The sequence below is a fragment of the Stegostoma tigrinum genome, chromosome 8 (genome assembly GCF_030684315.1).
Source record: "Stegostoma tigrinum isolate sSteTig4 chromosome 8, sSteTig4.hap1, whole genome shotgun sequence".
In the NCBI taxonomy this organism is placed as follows: Eukaryota; Metazoa; Chordata; class Chondrichthyes; order Orectolobiformes; family Stegostomatidae; genus Stegostoma; species Stegostoma tigrinum.
Genome location: NC_081361.1, coordinates 95,965,191 through 95,991,967, shown reverse-complemented (window position 1 = coordinate 95,991,967; position 26,777 = coordinate 95,965,191). Strand labels below are relative to the sequence as shown.

Genomic DNA, 26,777 nt, shown 5'->3' with positions numbered 1-26,777 from the left:
GTACATGTCAAATCCAATCACTTCCACAATTGAAACAAAACTCATCTCCTCCCCTAATCTTTTTCCCAACCCAATTACCTTAAATCTGCATCCTTACATTATCTAGCTGTTTGCCACAGGATTCAGTTTTACCTGAATCAATTTCACCTTAAAGTACTCATCAAGATGCTCCACAACTAGGGATACCTCAAATAAATCTCCTGGTAATGTCCATCATTCTAAAGAGACCTTCTATACACCACTGAAATCCCACATCCCAGGGAGAGGCAGACTTACAGCAGCACCACAAGATCTTCGGGGACTTGACAGAGTAAACACAGAGAGACCATTTCCCCTTGAGGGAGAGTCTTGAATCAAAGGACACAATCTCAGAATAAGGGGTGGCACATTTAAAACATAAAACATAGAACAATACAGCGTAGAACAGGCCCTTCGGCCCTCGATGTTGCGCCAACCTGTGAACTAATCTAAGCCCCTCCCCCTACACTATCCCATCATTATTCATAAACAGAGGTGAGGTGGAGTTTCAACTCTCAGAGGGTAGTGAATCTGTGGAATTCTTTACCGCAGTGGGCTATTGAGGTGGGTAGTTAAATATGGTCACAGAGTCGAAGACCAGAGGAAAAGGCCTTTTGGCCCATCATATCTGTGCTGGTCAAAAACATCCACTTAACTATTCTAATCTCTTTTTCCAGCACTTGGCCCATAATTTTCTAAGCCTTGACATCACAAGTGCACATCTAAATACTTCTCAAATTGTTATGGGGTTTTCTCCCTCTAATGGCCTGATAGGCATCTTCTGGGTGAAAAACATTTTCCTCACATGCCCCTCTATACCTCCTGCACCTTACCTTAAATCTATGCCCCTGGAGAGTGGCCCCTCAATCAAGGGGCAAGTTTCTTCCCATCTACAATATTTTTGTCCCTCATAATTTTCCTGGTTGCAATGGAGAGATTTTTATTCAGTAAGGGGATCAAGTTATTTGGTAGGAAGCTGAGGCCAGGGATTATCAGATCTGCCATGATCTTGCTGAATGGCAGAGCAGCCTCAATGGGCTGAATAGCCTATTTCTACTCCTTTACTTCATGGTTTAAGGTAGATTGCCAGGAAATTTCTTCTGTGCTCTGTCCAAAGTCTTGACATTCTTTCTAAGGTGCTGTAATTGAAACTGCACTCAATACTCCTGTTATGTTCTAACCGGCATTTTGGAACGTTTTAGCTTAAATTCTTTGTTTTTGTAGATATCACTGAAAGGACCGACGATCACTTAAGCTTATTTTTTAAAAGGGCGCTTCAGTCTGCATTTGTCTTGCCACATTCAATTCATTCATGGGGCTTAAGTGTCAAGTCAGCATTTTACAACCCATCCTTGACTGCTTCTGAACTGAGTGGCTTGCTCAGCCATGAAAGGGACACTAAGGAGTCAACCATGCTGTTGTGGGTCCAGAGTCATGTATAGGCCATTTCCTTCCCTAAAGGACTAGTAAACCAAATGGATTTTTACTGCAATCAGTCATGAGCTTCATGATCACTGTCTGAGTCTAGCTGTCATTTGCTGATTCATCGTGGGATCTGAGGGTATGATCCTGGAACATTAGCTTGGTTTTGTGGATTATTGGTTCAAGTGACATTACCCCAGCATCACTGCCTTCCTCAGGTCACTCTGATTTTGCCTCCATTTAAAAACCTGTTTATATCACTGAGGCAGAGGCACTGAATGACACCACTCACACTTTCCAGTACATACTCTCTCTCTGTACCGCAATCCACTCGGCCCCATGCTCCTGTTCTATCCCCATAGCCCTGCAAGATTATAACACTCAGGTGTCCATCCAGTTTCATTTTGAAATCATTCACCACCTTTGACAAGACCAGCTTTGTAAGTAGCAAGCTTCAGAATAAGGAAATCTTTGACAGATTGGGTCTATTTTTTCCCAACATGGGCCAGAGTGACCAATCATCTACCTTCACAGAATGTAAAGCTCAGAAACAGAGTACCGAGCCCAAAAAGTGCTTCTCATGAACACCCACCTTTCCTCACAAGTTACTGCCAGCTACGATTTCACTGAATGGTGGTTCAGGCTCAAGGGGCTGAACGGCCTCTTTTTTCCTCCTAAATTCATTCATGGGATGAGGGTGTCACTGACTGGGCAGCATTCATTGCCCAGAGTCAACAACATTGCTGTGGGTCTGAAGTCACATGTAGGCCAGACGAGGTAAGGATGACAGCTGCCTTCAACAAAGGGTATTAGTGAACCAGATGGGGTTTTCCCTCACATATGATCCATGGTCATCATTACACTGTTAATTCCAGATTTTATTTTATTGAATTCAAACTCCCCCATGGTGGGTCCCCAGAATGGTATCTGGGTCTCTGGATTAAAGTCCAGCAATAATACCACTAGGCCACTGCCTCCCCTTACTCTATTCTATTGTAGTTCTATTCTTATGTAGTTTTAAAACACAATTTCAGCAGCAAATCCTGAGAATTTGACCGGCTGTTGTGGCATCCCTACTTGAGGGGCTGGGTTCAAATCCGACTCACTGCACGCGTGTGACATCAAGGTTGTCTTCCAGGCTCTTGTGTTGGAATGGTGGTGTCCCTGCTTCTTGGCGAGAAGGTCCATGTTCAAATCCAACCTGTCCTAGCCTGAACAGGTGGCATCTATTCTGAGATCTATGCTTTTCGAGCCTCCCCTTAATGTACTCATCTGTTCAATTTGTAAGCAAGTTTTAAATTTGAAGCTCTGTCTTGGTGAGGACATTTCTCATGAATTTTGTTGTTGACTTTATTAAGAATGCCTCATTTTGGCCAGTCCCCATGATTGGAATATCTTCTCCATGCCCACCCTTCACTGTGGGCAGAAAAATTCCCTGGCAATAACAAGCTCACTGAAATACTGAAACTAGGAGGAGGAGTATGGCCATTCAAGCTTGCTCCGCCATTCAGCAGAATAATGGGTGATCCCCTATCTCAGCACCATATTCCTGCTTTCTCTCCACATGCCTTGATACCCCTACCGTGTAAAAAATTATCAAGCTCTTTCCCGAATATGCTAGTGACTCAGTCTCCTATCATTCTAAAGTGGAGAAATCCACAGACTGATCATGTTCTGAACGAAGAGACATTTTCTATTATCAGTCTGAGATTTTCTATTATCAGTCTGCACTCTGTAACCCCTGATTCCAGAATTCCCCAGCCAGGGAAACCAATCTTCCTGGATCAAGCTGTTCCAGTTGTGTTAGATTTCATACATATCAATCAGATACCCTCTGAAATAATTCCACAGAGGCTGGTATCCCATCACCACCTATTACTTACACACCTATGGCACTTGACACCAGTCCAGCTTCCTGAGAGCCAGCTCGCAGAATGATTCCTGTTTCTATCTGTCAGCCGGGCTCCCTGATTAGACCAGATTAACAGCCCTAATCAGGGTATTTCTGTGAGGTCCACTTGGCTGATCATGTTACAATCACTACACCTTGATTCTTCTAAACTCTAGTCAATATAGGCTAATTTGGATTTTCAGTTAAACAGAGCTATCTTCACTTCAAGTTTATTCATTTGCTAATCATGGCCCATTGTTTTGGAAAGTCAATAAGGATTGTGTTGAACCTGGGCTAAACAAGACTTCAAACTTTGTGTTACCACGAACATCTTAACTCAAAGAAGAAGCATATTGGTGCTATATCAATATAAATAGCCCGTTACAGTGTGTATGTAAGCTGAAGTATCACACAATACCATTTTACCTTTTAACAGCTAACATGTGGAGAAATCTGTTGCTCTATTCAACTAGTCCATTATTCCAGAGGAGGATGAACAGACAGGCTGAACCAGTACAAAGCAATGGCGGTGATGGTAACCACAAAGCTATCAGATTGCTGTAAAAATTCAACTGGTCTGCTAATGTCTTTTCGGGAAAAAAAATCACCTTCCTTATCTGATCTGGGTCTAAATGTCAACCCAGCATTGCAGCAAAGTGAGTTGATACCTAACTGCTCTGGGAAATGAAAAAAAAACACGAGACTTGCATCGAGCATCTTAGGAACACAAAAGCTGACGTTTCGGGCCTAGACCCTTTTCTGATGAAGGGTCGAGGCCCGAAACATCAGCTTTTGTGCACCTAAGATGCTGCTTGGCCTGCTGTGTTCATCCAGCCCCACACTTTGTTATCTCGGATTCTCCAGCATCTGCAGTTCCCTTTATCTCTGATCACAAGGCTTGCATTTATGGCAACCGTTACAACCACTAGCTGTCTCGAAGAACTTGACAGCCCACGAAGTCCGTTTAAAATACTGGCACTCTTATAATTTGACCCAGCCACCAATGCTTGATGGAGAAGAGAATTCTAAACACTAACGACACACTGAGAGAAGAAATTCATCATTTGAATTTTAAATGGTACACCCTTTACCTTTAAACTGTGTCCTCTAATTAGAGTTAAAATCCTCTCAATATCCTCCCTGTCGAACCTGCTCAAAATCTGATATGTATCAATAAGGTCACCTCTCATTGGGCCTAAATTCATTGGCTATTTAAAAAAAAAATCAGCATAAACTTTCCTTGGAAGGCAACCCCTTTATCCCAGGAAGCAGCCAAGTAAACCATGAGACCATAAGAAATAGGGACAGGGGGAGGTCGTTCCATCCCTCAAGCCTGCTCCAGCATACTCTAGGATCATGGCTGATCTGACATCCCTCATAACCCTTGATTCCCTGACTGATCAAGAATATGTTTACAGCTTTTCTAAAATTCTTCCAACGTGAGTATTTCCCTGCTTATGAAAAGTCCGAGGGTCTTACACAGTCGTCCATTTCCCAAGTAAGCCAGTGTTGACTTATATTTGATGGACTGGCTCACTTCTCTTGTCTTGGTCACCAGCTGATGTATCAGTGCAGTGGGACACTATTCAACCATCCTGGTCCTTTCAAAGAGCTGCTTGATGCACTGGGAATAAGACACAACAAATTAGGCTGCCAGTCTGCACATATCAAACTGAGGTGGTCTAAAACACCAGAGGTCCATAAGTCATAAACTTATAAAGCACAAAAACAGACACTTAGTCCAACTTGTCCATGCTGACCAGATATCGTAAACTAATCCAGTCCCATTTGCCATTATTTGGTCCATATGCCTCTAAGCCCTTCCTATTCATATACTCATCTAGATGCCTTTTAAATGTTCTAATTGTACCAAACTCCACCACCTCCTCTGGCAGCTCACTGCATACATGCACCACCCTCTGTGTGAAAAAGTTACCCCTTACGTCCTTTTAAGTATTTCTCCTCTCACCTGAAAGCTATGCCTTCTGGTTTTGGACTCACCCACCCTGGGAAAAAGACCTTATCTATGCCCCTCATGATTTTGTAAACCTCTGTAAGGTTACCCCTCAGTCTCTGATGCTCCAGAGAAAATAGCCCCAGCCTATTCAGCCTCTCCCTATAACTCAAACCTGCCAGCCCCAGCAACATCCTTGTAAAAAGTTTCTGGAACATTTTCAATTTTAACATCTTTCCTACAGCAGGGAGATCAGATCTGATCGCAGTATTCCAAACGTGGCCCAACCAGTGTCCTGTACAATCACAACATGACCTCCTAACTCCCATACTCAATGCACTGACCAATGGAAGCAAGCACACCAAATGCCTTCTTCACTGTACTGTCTACCTGCAACTCCAACTTCAAGGAACTATGAATACGGTCTCCGAGGTCTATTTGTTCAGCAACACTTTTCAGGGCCGCACCAATAAATGTACAAGTCCTGCCCTGATTTGTTTTACCAAATCTGGGCAAATATTTGCGGTGGTGTTGGGTGGGGGAATGGAAGTGTGGTAGGGGGTCTCAATTGCACTGCCTGGGAGGGTGGTTGAGGCTGAGAACCTCATGATCTTTAAAAAGTACTTGGATGATCTCCGCAAAGCCTGTCCACCATCTACAAGGCACAAGTCAGGAGTCTGATGGAATACTCCCCACTTGCCTGGATGGGGGCAGCTCCAACAACACTCAAGACACCTGACACCATCCAGGGCAAAGCAGCCCGCTTGATTGGCATCACATCCACAAGCATTCACTCCCTCCACCACCGATGTTCAGTAGCAGCAGTATGTACCATCTACAAGATGCACAGCAGAAATTCACCAAAGATCCTCAGACAGCACCTTCCAAACCCAGAACCACTTCCATCTAGAAGGACAAGGGCAGCAGATACATGGGAACGCCACCCTCTGCAATTCCCCTCTGAGCCACTCACCATCCTGACTTGGAAATATATCGCCGTTCCTTCACTGTCGCTGGGTCAAAAATCCTGGAATTCCCTCTCTGATAGCATTGTGGGTCAACCCACAGCAGCAGGAATGCAGCGTCTCAAGGAAGCAGCTCACCACCACCTTCTCAAGGGGCAACTAGGGATGGGAAAGAAATGTTGGGCCAGCCAGCGACGCCCACATCCCACAAAAACAGATTTTTAAAATATGATTCTCTGGTTTGGAGAGATTGTTTCAAGAGCAAAATTGTGACTGTATTCACAGAAGTTTCGAAGGATTAGAAGTGATATCATTGAAACACATGGGATTCTTAAGGGGCTTGACAGGATAAATGCTGAGATGATATTTCCTCTCTATTTTTTGTAATCATTCATCAGACAAGGGTGTTGCTGGCTAGCCCAGCATTTATTGTCCAACTCTAATTGCCCAGAGGGCAGTTAAGAGTCAGCCACATTGCTGCGGGTCTGGAGTCACATGTAGGCCAGATCAGGTAAGGATTGCAGTTTCCTTTCCTAGAGGATATTAGTGAACCAGATGGGTTTTTTCAGACAATGGATTCATGGTCATTATTAGACTCTTAATTGCGGACATTTATCCAATTCAAATTCCACTTTTTCCTATGGCGGGAATGAAACCAGGTCCCCAAGTCATTAGCTGGATCACTGGATCAACAATTCAGTGGTAACACAACCAGGCCATCAGCCAGTACCCCCGTCTCATGTCAGAGTCTAGGAACAGACGGCATTGTCTCAGAATAAAAGGTGTGCCAGTTTAAGACTGAGAATGAGGAGGAATTTCACAGGTTTGAGTCTTTGCAACTCCTTGCCGCACAGAGCTGTGGGCAAATAGGACTTGCATATATTTTTGAGGTCTTTGCAAAAATTTGTTGCTCAGCTTGAGGGTGCAGTTGTTTGTTCGCTCAGCCAGGCAGTTGTTCCATGATGTACAGATGTTTCCTTACCATTCGAGCAACATCAACGGTGTGACCTCTCATTGGTGCGTTGATGTTCTGCTCTGTCCCAAGTTTATATGATCCTCTGGTGTGGTGGGTCTTGTCACTTCCGGTTCTTTTACCAGCATTGTGTCAAACATGTAGAAATAGACCGAGTATACAGACCGTTGTTAAAAAACAGAACCAGAAGTAACAAAATCCGGCACACTAGAGGGTCATATAAATTTGGAATGGAGCAAAACACCAACACTTCAGTTAGAGGTCGCACTGATGATGTTGCCAAGAGTGGTAACGAAACATCTGCATACCGTGGAATAACCAGCTCGGCAAGCTAACTAACAACCGCATCCTCGTATATATTTAATGCTGAGATAGATAGATTGGTGGGCAGTAGGGGAATGAAGAGGTGCGGGGAAAGGGATCAGCCACGATCCTATTGAATGGCAGAGCAGGCTCAAGGGGCTGAATTGCCTCTTCTTGTTCCTATTTCTTATGGTCTTTTGGGTACTTGACATGTCATAACATTCAAGACCATGTGTAGGTTCAGAGTAATTTTTTTTGGTGCACACTCGATGGGCCAAAGGACCTCTTCAATGCTGTATGATCTACAGGTCGAATTTGATTGATTCTACAAGTCCCAAGTTTTACACCATCCTCAGTTAGTGAAATACACCGTCCCTAACATTAAAGTCAGCAGGGGATCACGTTCAGGGTCAACCACTTTACATTTCAGCATTTTAAACAAAAGTAAAGAAAAACTTGGAAACATATTTGAGGGTGACTTGATAAAAAGTAAAGCAAATTTCACGGCTAACAGAAACAATCGTTCCCTACATACTGCACCGTTCCTCTGGTAGGCTGACAGCTTAAGAAGAATGATTGTATCAGAGAGCAACATCACACATAGGAGGTGGAATGTTGTGAGAGATGATGCACAGTAGGTTACCATTCTGCAGCTGGTACTTTTGAATACAACAGAAGAGGCATCTATCTTACGTGGCTTACAGAGAAACACGCAGCAGGAATAAACAGAAGGTGTATGATCTTTTAATGGACTCCTCCCAACTCCCTCCCCAACAGTTCAGACGTCCAGATATTCCCACTTGCAGGCCTACATTTTGACAGGAAGCAGCCACTCCCCTTCAGAGCAGGCTTCATACATTTTAACAGCAGTGTGGTGGTGGAAAGGCTGCAGTCCATGGCATGAATGTCAAGTTCAGGTCAGAATTAGATAACTCTGAGCATCTTAGAAGCTATACTTGCTGACAATTAGGATGGGTGTTTGACCTGCAACTTGAGAACGGTTCCTGCCAACACTTCCATGGAGTGGTTCTGAGTCTTATTTACACTGTTCTTTGAGTGCCAAGTGGCTTGAGGTGCCACAATAATGGCATGGAATTTACGCTTACAAGACATGACAAAATTTCTGCACAGGAGGCACTATCTTAAAGTCTACACCTCAGGAAAATCTTAGTTGTGCTTTGGGTCAATCAGAGATGGGAGTTTCAAATGAGCCAGAAAGTAGTGCATTTTCCAGTATACCCTTTAGCAAAGAGGCGAGTTTAACGATTAACATTCAAGATTCTTGCAAAACACCTCCTAAGCCTAAGAAAGCAGACAGATTAGAAGGGAAGGTTTGTACTCACTGTAAGGGACGCATTCATATTGGACCTCAAGATATTTGTAGGTCCCTGGACAAGGGTCAGGGAACACATCTGACCCCGTTACCACAACACATTGTGTTCGGTTGTTGCACCTGTAATGCGAAAAACACAAGACATTCCATTGAGCCAGTCGATTTCCGCAAGTTCCAGTGAATGACTTAATACATAGCCAGTTTTGTCACACAACAGGACAACATGATCAATAGCTGGAGATACTTAATTAATATTACATTAGCAAATAAAATTATACAGATAAGAGAAGGGCTCCTGGAGTGCGAACAGTAGCACCTTATTATTGAGTTAAATCTGAGTGCACTGGAGGAAACCCGAAAGACGAGATAGAAACAATTAGAGAAATGAATCACACTATGATCTGTTCCCACTTTACTACTGCCTGCAAAATGAACATTAATTCATTGAGCAGAAATGCTCAGAGTTTATCGATCAGTTGAGATCAGTAACATATTGTTGCTGAGACCTCATGCACAAGAATTACATTGTGATTCACTGACAATGGAGACTGTTAAAACTAGTATTGGCACACAGATACTAGCCAGGTCAAGATTATGATCAACAGGAAGGCACAGCTGTTGTTAACAGTTCCACTACAGGGGCATAATCAGACCTCAAATCCCAGGACTCATCCTCACAAAAGCAACAATATAATCTACCCGACTATTTTGCAATTCCAGTTACATGGAGTAAGTCTCTTTTGTCCAGTGCAAGCAGACACTTAACAATTCAGCAGTGTACAGGCATATGTTCAATCAGTGCGACTGGTGAGTTATCAGAATAGCTGGCCTCAAGCTCACAAAGGTGGCTGAGTTCAATTATCAGCAAACCTCTAGGCCAAAGGTGAGGTGGAGCACCAGCCTGACCAAGAAAACCTCTTTCATTTTGTCTGTGGGCTTGAAATTTATTTTAAAAACTGGGCTGCGGAACGAGGGCTAACTGTGACAGGAGGAGTCTGGCTGGAATGAAGGCACTACAGGAAGTGACCCTTGGGTAGCAATCAACCGCAAGGAGAGATTCCAGAATGAGCTGTACTGAAACTCCCTTGGGTGAAGTTTGATTTCTGATGGCTAGAGTTGCCTGTTCCCACAGGATCAAGTGGGAATTTTGAGTATCATTCAAAATTAGGTGGGCTGTTCTTTCCTTGCGGGTGCTGAGGTCATTGATCAGGCTCATATTTGTTGCCCATGCTTAATTGGCCTGAATCTCCAATGTGCAGGAAGAGGCTATTCAGCCCATTGAGTCTGCATCAACCATCTGAAGAGTAGCCCAATGAAGCCCCATCACCTCACACTAACCCCATAATCCCACATTTCCTATGGCTAGCCCACCTAGCCTGCTCATCCCTGGGCACTATGGGTAATTTTCCACGGCCCATCCATCTAACCTGCATATCTTTGGACTGTGGCAGAAAACCCGCACAGACACAGGGAAGATGAGCAAAGTCCACACAGACATTCGCCCGAGTTTGGAGTCGAACTGAGGTTCCTGGCACTGTGAGGGAGTAATGCTGACCACTGAGCCACCGTGCCTGACATGGATCATTTCCAGAGAACAGTGAGAAGTTAAGCACATTGCCCAGAGTTACACATAGGGGAAAGATGGCAGAGTTCCTTTCTTAAAGAACGATGCTCCCATCAGAGAAAAACCAGTAACAATCAGTAATACCTGGAAATGAACGCACTGGTCCACCAATTTGACATACGTTAGAGGGGTTGCACCATCATGAAGGGTAGCCCAAGCAAGCCCCATCACCCCACACTATTTTTCAGCTTCACTGGTTTTCCCTGCGGGATAATGAGCGAGTCTAGAAATGTTTATTTTGTGACTACTTTGGGGTCTTGAGGAATCAATGTTTCACATCCATGTTTTGTGCCTGTGAACTGCTCCACGTACGGTAAATTCAAAATATCGGCTTGTGATAAAAATCTAATGCATGCAAGAGGGACCACATACCCAGGTCAAAAATAAATGTCTCAGGGTGCTTCATTTCTTTTAAAGTGTTCATTTTCTGAAAATTCTTTGTTGGCTCCTGTCTCACTGCCCAGTGGCATTTCTCAGAGATGTGAGTTAATCCCTTGATTGACAAGTGAAGGTGATGCACTTTAATCCTCCTGACGGATGGAGGCAAAGTAAGTACTGCCAGTGGACTAAAATTCCTGCTAGTGCCTCTGATGTCAAACAGATCACAGGTCATCCCTTTATAGACATTTAACAGATGTGGGCTTGGTAACTGCTTATGAGTGTCATTCATTCCTGTCACTGATTCCTCATTGCTCCTTCCTGCCCAGAGTAACTTCCCAATAGCACTGATCCATCGTTCTTCCTCACTGTGCTTACACATGGCAGTGTGTGAAATTTAAATTTAATCAGCGCACAAGCCTGGAAGATAGGGATGGACTCAGTCATACTGATCACAAATTCTTGTAAAGAACTCTTGTTCACTTATGCCCTTGACAGAAGGAAAGTTTGCAGTTCTCACATTATCTAGTTTATATGTGACTCCAAACCCATTGGTTGACTATTAATTGTCAGCAAACTTGGCCTTATAAGACCTTCAGTTGTCTTCATCTTTACCACTACCTACTTCAAGGTAATTGAGGACAGGCATTAAGTCCTGGGCTCCCCAACGATGCTCACATGGGGTGAAGCAGCGTGAATATAAAAACAGGAGTAGGCCTTTCAACCCCAATAGCCTGTTCCACTGTTCAATGAGATCATGGCTGATTTGTGCCCTCACACTATTTCCCTGCCTTTGGCTCACCTCCCTTAGAACCTTTGTGCAACGAAAATCTATCTGTCTCAGACATAAAATGATCAAATGATCCTGCATCCACTGCTGTTTGTGGAAGAGAGTGCCAAACATCTACCACCCTTTTGCTTCACATCCTGTGAACTGAGGACACAGTCACAGCTTTAGCTACATCTGAGGCAAAACCCAAAAAGTAAGCCAGCACGTTTCGGAGCTAGCTTACCTACCCCGGTCATTAAAAAGACAGCTGTTCACAGCAAACCCTTTCTCTCAGGAGCTAGAATAGTGTAGGCATTACATATTGTATGGAATGTGGCAGTAGAATGCGGAATAGTAGAGGTGATTCAATGTCAAGTCCTCAGAAACATTACACTGACCTCCATAATTTCTAGTTACAGCTCAGTACCAAAGCCACGAGCAGGGTCCAGTTTCCAATGCTACCGATTCAGCATGTATATAATCGACCCAAACATGCATTTTGTGGGTCGGATTTCAAAAGATTTTATGTACAATTTGAACTCGAGTATAGATTTACAACAATGCCATAAGGGTTTATTGAAGACACTGCACAGTATGTATGTGCCATTTCCAGAGCATGCTTTGATGGCTTAATGCTGAATGATTCTAACACACAGTTCAAGCTCAGAGGCCCCAGGTGCAGTCTCAGCGTTGAAAATTGACTTCGCTATCGCTCTTGCGGTTGTTGTTGCCCTGACAATGAGATTCTCTGCCTTCATGGTAGTGGCTTTTAATGCAATCAAAGGGCCTGGATTAACCTGTGTTTGAATCCCAACATAGCATATGGTGGAATCTGAATTCAATATAAATATCTGGAATTAAGAATCTAATGACGACCATGAATCCACTGTCAATTATTGGAAAAACCCATCTTGTTCGCTAATGTCCTTTATTGAAGGTAACAGCCATCCTTCCTGGTCTGGCCTACATGTGACTCCAGACCCACAATAATGTGGTTGGCTCTGAGCTGCCCTCTGTGCAATTAGGGGTGGGTAATAAACGCTGCCCAGGCAGTGATGTCCTCATCCCGTTAATGAATAAAGGAACAGGAGCAAAGAAAACCTTCCGAGAATAAAACCCCAACTTGGAATGCAGAGAATCTATGATGCACAGATAGCTGTAAATCATTTGTGAGCAGCACCGGTACAAAGGTCAGTGAGCTCATCTATCAGTCAGAACATGTTCTGGATATGGTCACACTATTTATGGTAACCAGCTGCTTTTGCTCCCCAACTCAATGTCCCTTCAGTCATTACTGATTTAAGATTCAGTTTGAAACTCCATGCGGATGGTTCTGACTTTGTGTTACAGTCAATAGGTGTGAAGCTGGAAAAGCACAGCTGGTCTGACAGCATCTGAGCAGCAGAAAAGTCAACAAAACCCATTCCCTGCTCCTCAGACGCCGTCTGACCTGCTGTGCTTTTCTAGCTTTGTATCTGTTGACTCTGGCTTCCAGCATCTTCGGTCCTTACAGTCTCCAAGTCAATGAAAATTTGTGTTAAATGGCTGAGTGAGTCAGCAGCCCATTTTCACACACGTCATGGAATGGGGAAATCGCCTGTTGACTTCAGCGCAGGTAAATATTGAGTGGGTTGCACCAACAGACCTTGCACACACTACATTCTGTTTTACCTGGCTGCACAAGGCCAAAATCTGGCCCACTGATTGCTCATTTGGAAGTTCACTGCTGATTCAAACCAGAGAAAATTCCCAGGAGCAAATTACTGCAGAGCTCTGATGGACAGTCATCTAGACTCGAAATGTAAGCTTGCTTCCTCTTCATGGGTGCTAACTGACCCTCTGTGATTTCCAACAGTTTCTGTTTTCAGAGAAAATTCTGCCCCATCTATGACATCAAGGGAAAGGAGACATTCAAAAGATTGGAATCAGAATCTCTGAGGATATGACATGGAAGAAGTCAAGGTGTTAGGAAGGAGCCTCTTCTGTTACAAATTTAGCCCCAACTCCTTCTCATACTTCTGCTGGAGGAAATGGGACACATTAGCTTTTACTTGTTCATCACTCTTTTCAAGTCAGCTTCTAAATCAGTTTGACTACTTGATGAGGTACCTGTGCTCCCATGGTGAGGTACTGGCAGGGTGGAACTTCACTGGGTGAGTCATTGTGCACCCCAGGTGAATGGCCTGGGAGCCATAGGGTTGAATCTCATTGTGGCAAATGGTGAAACTTAATGAACTGAATGAAAAATCTGCATCACAGCTAATTGTTAAAGACACCAACTGGTTTATTTAGCATAGGATGGTTCCTATGGCACAGTGATGTGGAGGTGTCGGTGTTGGACTGGGGTACACAAAGTCAGAAGACACACGGCACTGGGTTATAGTTCAGGGATAATAGGAACTGCAGATGCTGGAGAATCCGAGATAACAAGGTGTGGAGCTGGATGAACACAGCAGGCCAAGCAGCATTAGAGGAGCAGGAAAGCTGACATTGCTGGCCTAGATCCTTCATCAGAAAATCTTGTGGTTTTCTGATGAAGGGTCTAGGCCCGAAACGTCAGCTTACGTGCTCCTAAGATGCTGCTTCGTTGGCCTGCTGTGTTCATCCAGCTCTATACCTTGTTAACTAGGTTATTGTTTGACAGGTTTATTTAAAATTACAGACTTTAGGAGCGGTGTTCCTTCATCAGGTGATTTGGAGGGAACAGCACAGGCACAGAATATATAGGTAGACAGATATTGGCAAGATAATTCCAGGTAATTAAGAGTGTCAACAGAGAAGTACAAATAATGTGAGTGGAATGTCAACAGGCTGAATAATAAGTCTTTGCATTTAATCAAAAGTGTCAAATGGTGTGAGTAAAGTGTCAACAACTGAATAGCAAGTGAAGGGATAACCTATGAACTGATTAGTTACGACAGTGATAATTACAAAAAGTAAATAAAATAAGATGGTGCTAGAGACAAACTAAGTGACTGGAAAAACATAACAAAAACCGAAAGAAATGTGGGTGCTGTAAATCAGGAACAAAAAGCAAAGTTGCTGGAAAAGTTCTGCAGGTCTGTCTGTGAAGGAAAATACAGAGTTCAAGTTTTGGGTGCGGTGACACTTCCTCACAGTTGATTTCTGTGGAAGGGTGATCGGACTCAAAAGGTTAACTCTGTTTTTTTCCCTTCACAGATGCTCTCAGACCTGCTGAGATTTTCCAGCGTCTGTTGTTATGACGAGAAAAACATGACAGGTATAAGAGTCGCATGCCCTATTCATGAATCCAGACCTACAGCAATGTGGTTGGCTTCTGAAATGACATTGCAAGCCACTCAGTTCATGGGCAATTAGGGTTGGTGATAAATGCTGGCCTAATCAGAGACATACAAATCCCATGAATGAATTAAAAAAAAGGAGAATGCCATAAAATTATTTTTTGCAGCTCCTCCAGTCTTGTGTTTAGCTTATGTGTCACTTCTAAGTTTACACAGCACCTATTTTTGAATGCTGGGATCACATACCATGACCTCCATGTGTCTGGGGCACCTCCCCCTGTTTATGTAGCTCCCATAAATACAGCAGACCTCACCCAATGCACCTCACAACTCCTTCAGGATTTTAGCACTCTTATCCCATCTGGTACAGGTGTCCTGTAGGCACTTAAAGCCTTACATTGTCTTCTGAACACATGCTTCACTGACCCCCACATGTTACAGATTCCTCAGACAAAACCAGTGCATCGGAATGTGCTCACAGTCTCAAATTTGTGGGAAAGAACTGACATGAATGGATCACAAAATACATCTGCTATTGAAGTTCTCCCCAAAAAGGCCCTGACAGAATCTGTCTGGGCTTTACCTGTTACATATCCGCCTGAATCACTTCATTTCTGTGGAAACACAAATATTTTATCCTTTCATTGTTCCCTGATCCAACACTGTTTTAATCTTGAACAGCATCATTTCTGGCTGTATCTTAACTCGGATCAGCCATGATCCAACTGAATGGTGCAGTAGGCTCAAAGGGCCGAATGGCCTCCCTCCTGTTCCTATTTCTGAAAGTCTTCATAGAATCATACCTTACCCAGGATGCACCAACAGATTTAAGAACTGCTTCTTCCCTGCTGTTATCAGACTTATGACTAGATCTTTCATATATTAGAGTTGGTCTTTCTCTGCACCTTCTCTGTAGCTGTAACACTATATTCTGCATTCTGTTCTATTACCCAATGTCCCTACGTAAGGTGTGATTTGTTTGGATAACACACAAAACAATACTTTTCACTCCATCTCAGTACAAGACGATAATAAACCAAAACAAATCCTTCAGCCCATCATGTTTTTGCACCATCACATCTTACTGTCTACACTAGTCCCACTTTCCTGCACTCAACCCATTGGCTTGAATGGTATGACACTTCAAGGGCTCATCCAAGAACTTTCTGAAGGTTATGAGGTTTCCAGCTTCAACTCCCCTCCCAGGCAGTGCATTCCAGACTACAACCACCCTCTGGGTTAAAAAGCTTTTCCTCAAATCCCTTCTGAACCTCTTCCCTTACACTTTAAGATTATGCTCCCTTGTTATTGAAGTTTTGTCTTATGGTTGTAAAAGGCCTTGTGCACTGATTACTCTGTGCTAATTTACCTGCCTCAGTTTCCAGTCTGGTAATATCAGCATAATAAAATTCTCATTTTATTATCTTCACTTTCTTCTCACAGTGTACATTTTTATCTAGCCTTGCACTGTCAACAAATTAGGACATACAGCTCACTGTATGTCTCTTCATGTTGCACCTTTTAACCTCCTTATTATGATAGCTCCTTCTAAATTCACAACCTCTACCACTTGGAAGGACATGATGTAGAGGGGCCAGTGTTGGACTGGGGTGGACAAGGCCTGAAATCACACAACACCAGGTTATGGTCCAACAGGTTTATTTGAAATCACAAGCTTTTAGAGTGCTGCCCCTTCATCAGCTGAAGTCTTCACTCATGGAGGGGCACCGTTTTGAAAGCTTGTGATTTCAATAAACCTGTTGGACTATAACCTAGTGTATTTGTGACTTCTGGCTTAGAGAACAAAAGCAGTAGATGCTTGGAAACAACATTGCTTGCAAGTACCCATTCAAGCCATACACCATTTGGATTTGGAAATATAATGTTGTTCCTTCACTGATTTTCCAATGACTTGCTCCCATTCTTCTCCCCTGAAGCATGGAGCTGTCAAACTAGCTCACTTTTGAGACGTGCTGGTCTGATTACAAGAATGTATGTACCTGCTGTCTTGCAACAAATATATATTTTAGATTAGGCGTAGTTACATAGTTCAGCACTTGGGTATTTATTTTGATTTATTTACTTAATGTGAACCTTGTTATCATATGGTCTGCTGTATTTATGGGAGCTACGTAAACAGTCTATTTTGTTATTTTAATTCCCCCATTTATTCACCGTCTATATCCATATAATGAGACGACATTTCTTCAGCCAGAGAGTGGTGGGCTTGTGGAATTCATTGCCACGGAGTGCAGTGGAGGCCGGGACGTTGGATGCCTTCAAGGCAGAGATCGGAAAATTCTTGATTTCATAAGGAATCAAGGGCTACGGGGAGAGGGCAGGGAAGTGGAGTTGAAATGCCCATCAGCCATGATTTAAATGGCGGAGTGGGCTTGAAGGGCCGAATGGCCTTACTTCCACTCCTATGTCTTACGGTCTTATGGTCTAATGCATGGATCCTAGCTTTGCCTGTCCTGTCATGGGATTATTTGGGAGCACCCCTTGGTCAAATCGTTCTCAGGCTCACTCTTTCACACCTTTTTCCTGGCATGTTGATGACTGCTCATAGAAAGCTTTTCTTTCACATCGCTTCTCCTCCTAATTTTCACATTTCCCTCACTTTCACACGATCCTTTTATGATTCTTCATTTCCTTCCATCAGTTTCTTCATCACCACTTCTGGAGATGGGCTACTGTCATCCCACTGATTCTTACTTTGCTGTACTGTGTCACACTGTCCTTCCTGTGCTGGCCTACTCTATTCTCCCAGTTTCCCCATCTCTGTTTCATGTCCATACCACCTTGCAGGCGCGAGTTCTGCTGCATCTTTCTGTTCTCTCAAATAATTATTCTCCTCCACGGTTGTTGACAGGACTTTCGACCATCTCCCCTTCATCTCCCATACTTGTGCTATCACTTACCCACTTCGCTATTTTAGTCTGGCACTTTTCTGACTTCTTGACACAGAACTGAGTTCAGCGTTTTGATATCATGACCCCTGTTTCCAATTTTCAGGACAGCAGCTGTTGCTGACATGTCTACTATTCCTATCTCACCTCAGTGAGACACAGACTTTCTTTCTTACTTATCCAACTGTGTTACCTTTGCAGTCTCCTTCCTTTTCATCACTTCAACTCCGCCTTCCATGTTATTTCAAACCATCCACTGTTCCCCTGCAGTGGCATATTTGCTCTGTGGTTAGCACTGCTGCCTCACAGCGCCAGGGACCTGGGTGCAATCCACCCTCAGATGACTCTCTGAGTGGAATTTGCACATTTTCCCTGTGGGCGTGGGTATCTTCTGGGCATGCTGGTTTCCTCTTGCAGCTGAAAGATGTGCAGGATTGGCCACGCTAAATTGCCCAGAGTATCCAGGGCTGTGCAATCTTGGTGGATTAACCATGGGAACTGCAGATTTTCTTGGTCAGATGGGCTAGCGGGCTGAGGAGTGGCAGATGGAATTCAATTTAGATAAATGTGATATGCTGCATTTTGGAAAGGAAAATCAGGGCGGGACTTATACACATCATGGGAAGGTCCTGCGGTGTGCTGCTGAACAAAGAAACCCTGGAGGGCAGGTTCTTAGTTCCTTGAAAGTGGATTTGATGATAGATTTGGTAATAAAGAAGGCGCTTGGTACGCTTGAGAGAGATAATAGGAACTGCAGATGCTGGAAAATTCAGTGCATGCGTGTAAGAGTTGGGAGGTCATTTTGTGTCTGTACAAGGCATTGGTTAGACCCCTTTTGGAATACTGCATGCAAATCTGGTCTCCCTCCTATGGGAAGAATGTTGTGGAATTTGAAAGGGCTCAGAGAAGTTTTACAATGATGTTGCCAGGGTTTGAGGGTTTGATTTGTGGGGAGAGGCTGGAGCTATTTTCCCTGGAGTGTCAGAGGCTGAGGGGTGACCTTATCAAGGTTTATAAAGTCATGAGGTGCTTGGATAGGGTAAATAGACAAGGTCTTTTCCTGGAGTAGGGGAATCCAAAACTAGAGGGCATCGGTTCATGGTGACAGGGGAGAGATTGAAAAGGAACCTAAAGGACAACTTTTTCACACACAGGAATGTGTATGGAATGAGCTGCCAGAGGAAGTGGTAGAGGCTGGTACAATTACAACATCTTAAAAGCATTGGGATGGGTATATGAATAGGAAGGGTTTAGAGGGAAATGGGCCAAATGCTGGCAAATGGGACTAGATTAATTTAGGATATCTGGTCGGCATGGACGAGTTGGACTGAAGGGTCTGTTTGTGATGTATATCTCTATGATTCTCTTGATATGGACAGGGTAGGTTTGGGTGGGACGCGCTTCGGAGAGGCAATGTGGGCTCGATGGGACGAATGGCCTGCTTCCAAATTGTAAGGGTTCTGTGTCTATTGCGTTTTATGGTACCGGAGCCTACATTTTGTAAACCCATTGGATAGAGACAGTGAATAAATGGGGGAATTAAAATAACAAAACAGACATTGAACACGTTGAGCGGGTTCAGAGAGTGTCTGCAGAGAGAAAAAACGAGTTAGCAACTGAGGAAAAGGTTGGAGGTGTAACAGATTTTAAGGAAGTGGAGAGGGTGGAGAGACTATTTTTGAGAATGATTCTAGGGATAAGCAGCCTAGGTCACGAGGATGAATTTGAAAAGCTGCCCCAGTTCTCTTTGGAGAGATGATTTGATGAAGATTTTCAAAGTCACAAGTTGTTGAGAGGGAACAGACAGGGGGAGAAACTCTTGCCATTGGCAATTGGATCAGGAGCTAGAGGTGACCAACTGGCAAAAGAAGCAATGGAGAAAAGATTTTCCTTTCAACCAAGTTGGTGGTTAGGGTTGGGAATACAGTGGCAGAGAGCACACACAGTGCAGGCAGGTTCACTCGTGGCTGACAAAAAGAAGCTATGTGTGGAATCCATGTGGAAACGGTTTTCTGGGGAAATCGGTGAAAGAGAATGGCAGAGTTGGTTTTACACTGAACAGAAATAGACAGGGCAGGCCAAATGGCCCCCGTTCGTTCTGTAACCATCCTATTTTTCTCAGTCAGACAACAACTAGGGGCAAGGAAAAAGAATCATAGAATCCCTACAATGTGGAAAGAGGCCATTGGGTCCATTCAGTCCATGCCAACCCTCTGAAGAGCATCTTACTCAACCCCACACACTATCCCCGTAATCCCATATTTTTAACTGTAGCTAAACCATGTCCTGGACATTATGGGCAATTTAGTGCGGCCAGTCCACCAAATCTGCATTTCTTTGGAGCCTGGGAGGAAACTGGAGCACCTGGAGGAAACCAGGCAGACACAGAGAGAACATGCAAACTCCACACAGTTGCGCGAGGATGAAATTGGTCCTAGGTCCCTGGTGCTGTGAGGCAAGTACTAACCACTGAGCTACTGCTAATTGCAATGTGCATGCTGGTTCTGCAGTGTGCCTGTGGTTCATATTGCTGCAGCCAACAGATCTCAGTGTTGTGTGATTTGATGACTCGCACAAATATTAGGCAAAACATTTCTAAACACAACAAAATCTGTTCTAGAGGACTGGGCCAAACAAAATTCAAATGAGACAAAACAAAGTAGCAGAATAAAAAATTGCCGCTGATGTTTTGAGGGGCTAATTGGCTCCAACTCCACCTTTTGGCAAATGACATTCTCCGCAATGGCTTATGGGTACTCCTTCACTGAGCTGGCTGAAATGATTTGAATGTTCTCTCTCTCTCTCTCTCCTCCTGCAAACCATCTTACCTACCTTCTAAAATTGGTAGCGTCATCAAAATTTGATGTTCTGCTTGCAATGTTCTCATCTAGCAAATTAATAAAACATTAGAAACAGCAAGAGTCTCCAAATGAATCCCTAATGGGCTTATCTGGTCATTGACATCCAGCGCAAACCAATAACAGCCCTTCTGTTTCCTATTAATTATCCAATTTGCAACATCCTCCATGATCCCATGAATTCCACTCCAGTTGTAGGCATTTTACAAGAGACCTTATCAAATGCCTTTTAAAAGTCTAGATATCCACAATGTTGCCCTTAACCACTAACTTAGTTATGTACGTTAAACATGCTCATAAATTTGTACGGCCTGACCTGGCTTTCATGAACTCATGTTGACTTTGATTCATTGCCCTTTATTCTTACTAAATGCTCTTGAATTGCTTCCTTTATAATAGATTCCAGCAATTTCCCTCTGCAGATGTCAAGCTAACTGGGTTATAATTCCCAAGATCATGCTTGCAACCTTTTTTAAAGATGGGAATTACACTCACTGTTATTGGCTCCTTTGGTGCTGGCCTGTGTTTAACGAGCTCAGCAGATTTTGCCTCCTCAGTACCAGTGACTTGTACTGAATTTCTGTTACATTTAAATACTCTTGGTTGTATTCCATCTGCATCTGGCATTCTGAAAATCTGCAACTGCTCACTTATCTAAATGATGTTTTCGTTACCTGGCAACTGAGCTTGAGATGCCCTCAGCTGGTCACAGGTTTGGGGAAACAGTGCCCAATAGCTTCTACAGTAATGATATCTACTCAAAACACTGCCACGGAGTGAAAATGCCATGATAGCTTGGCGGTTATGCGAACAAACTGCAATAAGGTCACAAATTCAAAAAGGTTGAAGGCTCTCTTCTCAGAATACTGAACTCTGAAGCAAACTGGAATGAAGGGGGTTGGCATTATTTAGGACAATTGCCAAAGTGACAATCAGCAATTCAGAAAAAAGAAGGAAAAGTTATTCTTGTGGGATCTTGCTGTATGAAGATGGCTGCCATATCTGTTGCCATGACAGGAGCCACGACACATCAAAGTAAGCCATTATGTGCAAGGTGCTTTTAGTCAGTTCTGTCAGAGCACTATCCTTGCCTCTGTCACAGTTACAAGGCTTTGTTCTTTAATCTTTTCTGTACTTTGAACATCCACTAAGATGCTTTCATTATTTCCTTTGATGTTCACTACAATTACTTCTTTTAGTCTTCTTACACATCACCAGTTATTTCAATGATGTTGTTCTCTGCAACTTCCCATTCATTCCTCACACTGAGTGAATTGATGTTGCGCTTCCTGGTGATTGCTCTGTCTGTTCCCGGACATTTACTGGATACATATTCATACCACAGTAAATGCGAAGATGGTCTTCCAAACTGACCGTCCGCACATCCACAAGGTGGCCTGGTGTCAGCTGCTGTTGACACCGGCACGACCTGAACTCAACTTGGCTATAACACACACCATCATTATGGCGCTCCATGGACAGGTGCACACTGGGTAAAAAATTGCCAGCAGTTGTCAGGGAACCTACGCCCATCCAGCACCAGGGGAGAAGAGAATTAAAATAAAGAAACTGGCTTTATGCAGTATCTTTCATGACCTCACGAAATCCCAAAGCATCTTCCAGCTACTGCAGTTACCACTGGAAAGTAAGAAATTCCCTGTATCACTAAAGTCTTGTGGGCTAGTAAGAGACCATTCAGCCTGCATTGCCTCTTCAAGACTCTACTTTGTATTAATCTCCTGCCTTCTCCCCATCTCCCTGCACATCATCTCCACCCAAATAGCCATTCAATGCTCTTGAAAGCCCCAACTGAACCTTTTCTTAAAAATTAATTCATGGGATGAGGGCGTTGCTGGCCGGGCAGCATTTATTGCCCATCCCTAATTGCCCAGAGGGCAGTTAAGAGTGAGCCACATTGCTGTAGGTCACACGGAGGCCAGACCAGGTAAGGATGGCAGTTTCCTTCCCTCAAGGACATTAGTGAAGCAGATGGTTTTTTCCTGACAATCGACAATGGATTTATGTACAAAACATTAGTGCGGCCTCATTTGGAATATTGCGTGCAGTTTTGGTTGCCTCATTACAGGAAGGATGTGGAAGCATTGGAAAAGGTGCAGAGGAGATTTACCAGGATGTTGCCTGGTCTGGAGCAAAGACCCTATGAAGAAAGGCTGACGGACTTGGGTCTGTTCTCATTGGAGAGAAGAAGGTTAGGAGGGGATTTAATAGAGACATACAAGGTGATCAGAGGATTAGATAGGGGTGCACAGTGACAGTCCTTTTCCGAGCTTGTACGAGGGGGCATAGCTGCACATTGAGGGGAGGTAGATTTAAGACAGATGTCAGAGGCAGGTTCTTTACTCAGAGAGTGGTAAGGGTGTGGAATGCCCTGCCTGCCAATGTCGTTAACTCAGTCACATTAGGGGCATTTAAACAGTCCTTGGATAAGCATATGGATGATGATAGGATAGTGTAGAGGGATGGGCTTAGATTAGTTCACAGGTCGGCACAACATCGAGGGCCGAAGAGCCTGTTCTGCGCTGTATTGTTCTATGTTCTATGTTCTATGTTGTCATTAGATTCTTAATTCCAGATATTTATTGAAATCAAATTCCACTATCTGCTGTAAGATAATAAAATGTGAGGCTGGATGAACTCAGCAGGCCAAGCAGCATCTCAGGAGCACAAAAGCTGATGCTTCGGGCCTAGACCCTTCATCAGAGAGCTCTCTGATGAAGGGTCTAGGCCCGAAACGTCAGCTTTTGTGCTCCTGAGATGCTGCTTGGCCTGCTGTGTTCATCCAGCCTCACATTTTATTATCTTGGAATTCTCCAGCATCTGCAGTTCCCATTATCTCTCCACTATCTGCTGTGGTGGGGTTCAAACCCAGGTCCCCAGAACATTATCTTGGTCTCTGGATTAACAGTCCAGAATTATACCAGTAAGCCATCGTCTCCCCTTTATCACCTCTCTCCATCACACTACCAGGCAGTGCATTCCACAGACGAACTACTCAGGTTTTTACTCACACCATCCTTGCTTCTTTCACACGTTACTTTAAATCTATACCCTCTTGTCCATGTTCCCATATGAATGGGAACAGCATCTGTTTTCTCTACTTTGTCCAGCCCGCTCATGATTGTGAAAACTCCGATCAAATCTCTCACCTTCCTCTCTTCAAGGACAGCATTTCCAACTTCTCCAATCTATCCTGGTAGCTGAAGTTCTTCAATCCAGGAACCATTCTGCAAATTGCTTCCACACGCTTTCCCACACATCCACAGCTACTTGTGCAACAGGATGATCCCACGAATCATAATTCAATAAAGACTAAATCATTCTATTCCAGCAATTATTCATCTCAGGAACAAGTTTTGGTGAGGACATCATGCAGGATGCCTGTGTTCTCACTCAGGGGTGGTGATGGATTTGTGTATCGCTAGATTTCAGCAACAAAAAAAGTGCTCAGGGGTCCCAGGTCCAAGTCCTGCACGGGTGGGGCTGAATTAGCTTTTGGAGGCAAAAGGTTTTGTTGAATGATGGCCGTTCGGGGATTGCTGGCTAAATCCTAATCTGGCCGAAATATCAGATTTATTGAAGGAGAAAACAGAGTTAATGTTTCGGGTCTGTAAACTCTGTTTTTTTTTTCCTTCACAGATGATGCCAGGCCTGCTGAGTTTATCCAGCAACTTTGTTTTTGTTCCTGATTTATAGCATCTGCAGTTCTCTTATTTTTTATTCGTTTTTTTTAATGACGGATTCATTGTTAGACGATTAATGTAGACAGCCAAGTCATGTTCTGGGGCCTTGGATATGAATCCCAACATGGCAGATGGTGGAATCTGGACTTAATTTTAAGAAAATCTAATGATGATCTGGAAACTGTTGCTGATTGCTGGAAAAACCCATCTGGTTCACTAAGGTCCTCCAGGGAAGGAAAGCACGATCCTTACCCGATCTGAGCTGCATGTGACTTCAGACCCACTGGGCCAGTAGGAATGGGCAATAAGTGCTGGCCTACCCAGTGATATCCACATCCCCTAAGCAAATGAATAAAACAGTTCCTCAATGAGCCTGATACCTTAATGCTTCGCAAGCTGTTGTTTAAAAATGATTAGAAATGAATTTTTTTGAACATAATGACAGTGCCATCCCACTGCAGGGCATCATCAATCATTGGTTGAGGATGATGTTTTTGTGAAAAGATACTGATATCCACCCTGCCCTTCTCCCATGTGCAGCAAAACAAAAACTCTTTTCACGGCAGTGATGTGTCTCTGTCTGTTTCTCATTCTCTTCATTCCTCGGCACATGTAATAACATTTGCTGTGTGCTCCATTCTTTCATAGGCCCCTATTTGAGTTTGCTTCAGCTGCACTATCTGCACTCCGCAACCCCCCCACCTCCCTGCCCCAGACCTGACATTCCTTTGATGCTTTGCCGCTCAGCTGCACTGTTTTGGCGGATTTCCAGCCATCCACCTTCAGCTCTGAATCAAAAACAGGCATCTCTCCGCAACCCCCTTGCTGTGCAAATCAGCAGGGGGGAAAAGAAAAACTGGAATCAATGACAAAGAACAGAAGATGGAAGAGATAGACCATTCAGCCCATCGAGTCTGCTCTGCCATTCAATGAGATCAAGGCTCATTCTCCACTCCACTTTCCTGCCTTTTCCCCATAAGTCTTATTGATTAAAAATCACCAGTCCTGATGAAGGGTATAAAACCGAAACATCAACTTCCCTGCGCCTCCAAAGCTGCCTGACCTGCTGCACTCTTCCAGATCCACACTGTGTTATCTCTAACTCCAGCATCTGCAGTTCTTGCTGTGTCCTTGACTAGAAATCTGTCTACTTCAGCCTTTAATATGCTGAATGACCTAGCCTTGGCAGATCTCTGCTGTAAAGAATTCCAGTTTCACTCCCCTGTGGGAGAGAAATTCTTCCTCATCTGTGTCTTAGATGTGCAATCCTTTATTCTGAGATTATTCCCTCCAGCCCTGGACTCTTCTACAAGGGATTTCCCATGACCAATCCACCTAGCCTGCACATCTTTGGATTGTGGGAGGAAACCAGACAATTCGGAGGAATCCCGCACAGACGTAGGGGGAATGTGCAAACTGCACACAGACAGTTGCCCGAGGATGGGCTCGAACCTGGGTCTGTTTGCCACCCTGTGTGATAAGCTGTTGGGAGTCCTGTCGCGGGGGTAGGGGATATGGATTGAGTTTGGAAACGCAAAATGCCGAAACTGCTGCAACATTTGTACAGGCTCTGAATTCCACACAATCTAGAGCATAGTTGCTGCATGGGTCAGTCCGAAACAAACCTCCTCCCCCATTCCTCTTGGTGGACTATACCCACTGCATGTACGATGTGCCGGAGGGAGAAGACAACCCTGTATTTTCATACAACATCGCATTTAAAAAAAAGTGATATCATGCTTCGTTGTGACAGAATACATGACATTGCCTTCATGGTTAAAAGACTTTTTAAAAATGATTGAAAGGCTCTGTTTAATAAGAAACTCTGAAGTGTTGAACACAGGCACTGACCGGATCCATCAGTGGTGATGGATTATGTGTAAGTGATGGCCTAGTGGTATGACCGCTAATCCAGAGATCCAGATAATGTTCTGGGGACCTGGGTTCAAATCCCGCCACGGCAGATGGTGGAATCTGAATTCAATACAATATCTGGAATTAAGGTCTAATGATGGCCATGAAACCATTGCAAGTTGTCAGGAAAAACCCATCTGGTTCACTAAAGCTGGCGTTTTGGGCCGAGACCCTTCATCGTCTCTGATGAAGGGTCCAGGCCCGAAACGTCAGCTTTTATGCTCCTAAGATGCTGCTTGGCCTGCTGTGTTCATCCAGCTCCATACCTTGTTATCTTGGACTCTCCAGCATCTGCAGTTCCCATTATCTCTGGTTCACTAATGTCCTTTAGGGAAGGAAATTGCCACCCTTACCTGGTCTGGCCTACAAGTGACTCCAGACCCACAGCAATGTGGTTGACTCTTAAATGCCCTGTGGGCAATTAGGGATGGGCAATAAATGCTGCCTAGCCAGCAACACCCTCATCCCGTTAATGAATAAAGGAAAAGAAAAATCAGATTTT

General features: G+C 43.9%; 1 protein-coding gene across 18 annotated transcripts in view; it reads right to left on the bottom strand.

Annotated features, from left to right (window-relative positions):
• Positions 1–26,777, bottom strand: part of adgrl2a (adhesion G protein-coupled receptor L2a) — a 470,025-nt gene that overhangs the window by 146,450 nt on the left and 296,798 nt on the right. For all 18 annotated transcript variants that reach the window (XM_059648145.1, XM_048538964.2, XM_059648147.1 and 15 more), the window contains exon 4: positions 8,870–8,979. In XM_059648145.1, coding sequence (XP_059504128.1) covers positions 8,870–8,979 — 110 coding nt within the window. The remainder of the gene's footprint in view (positions 1–8,869; positions 8,980–26,777) is intronic.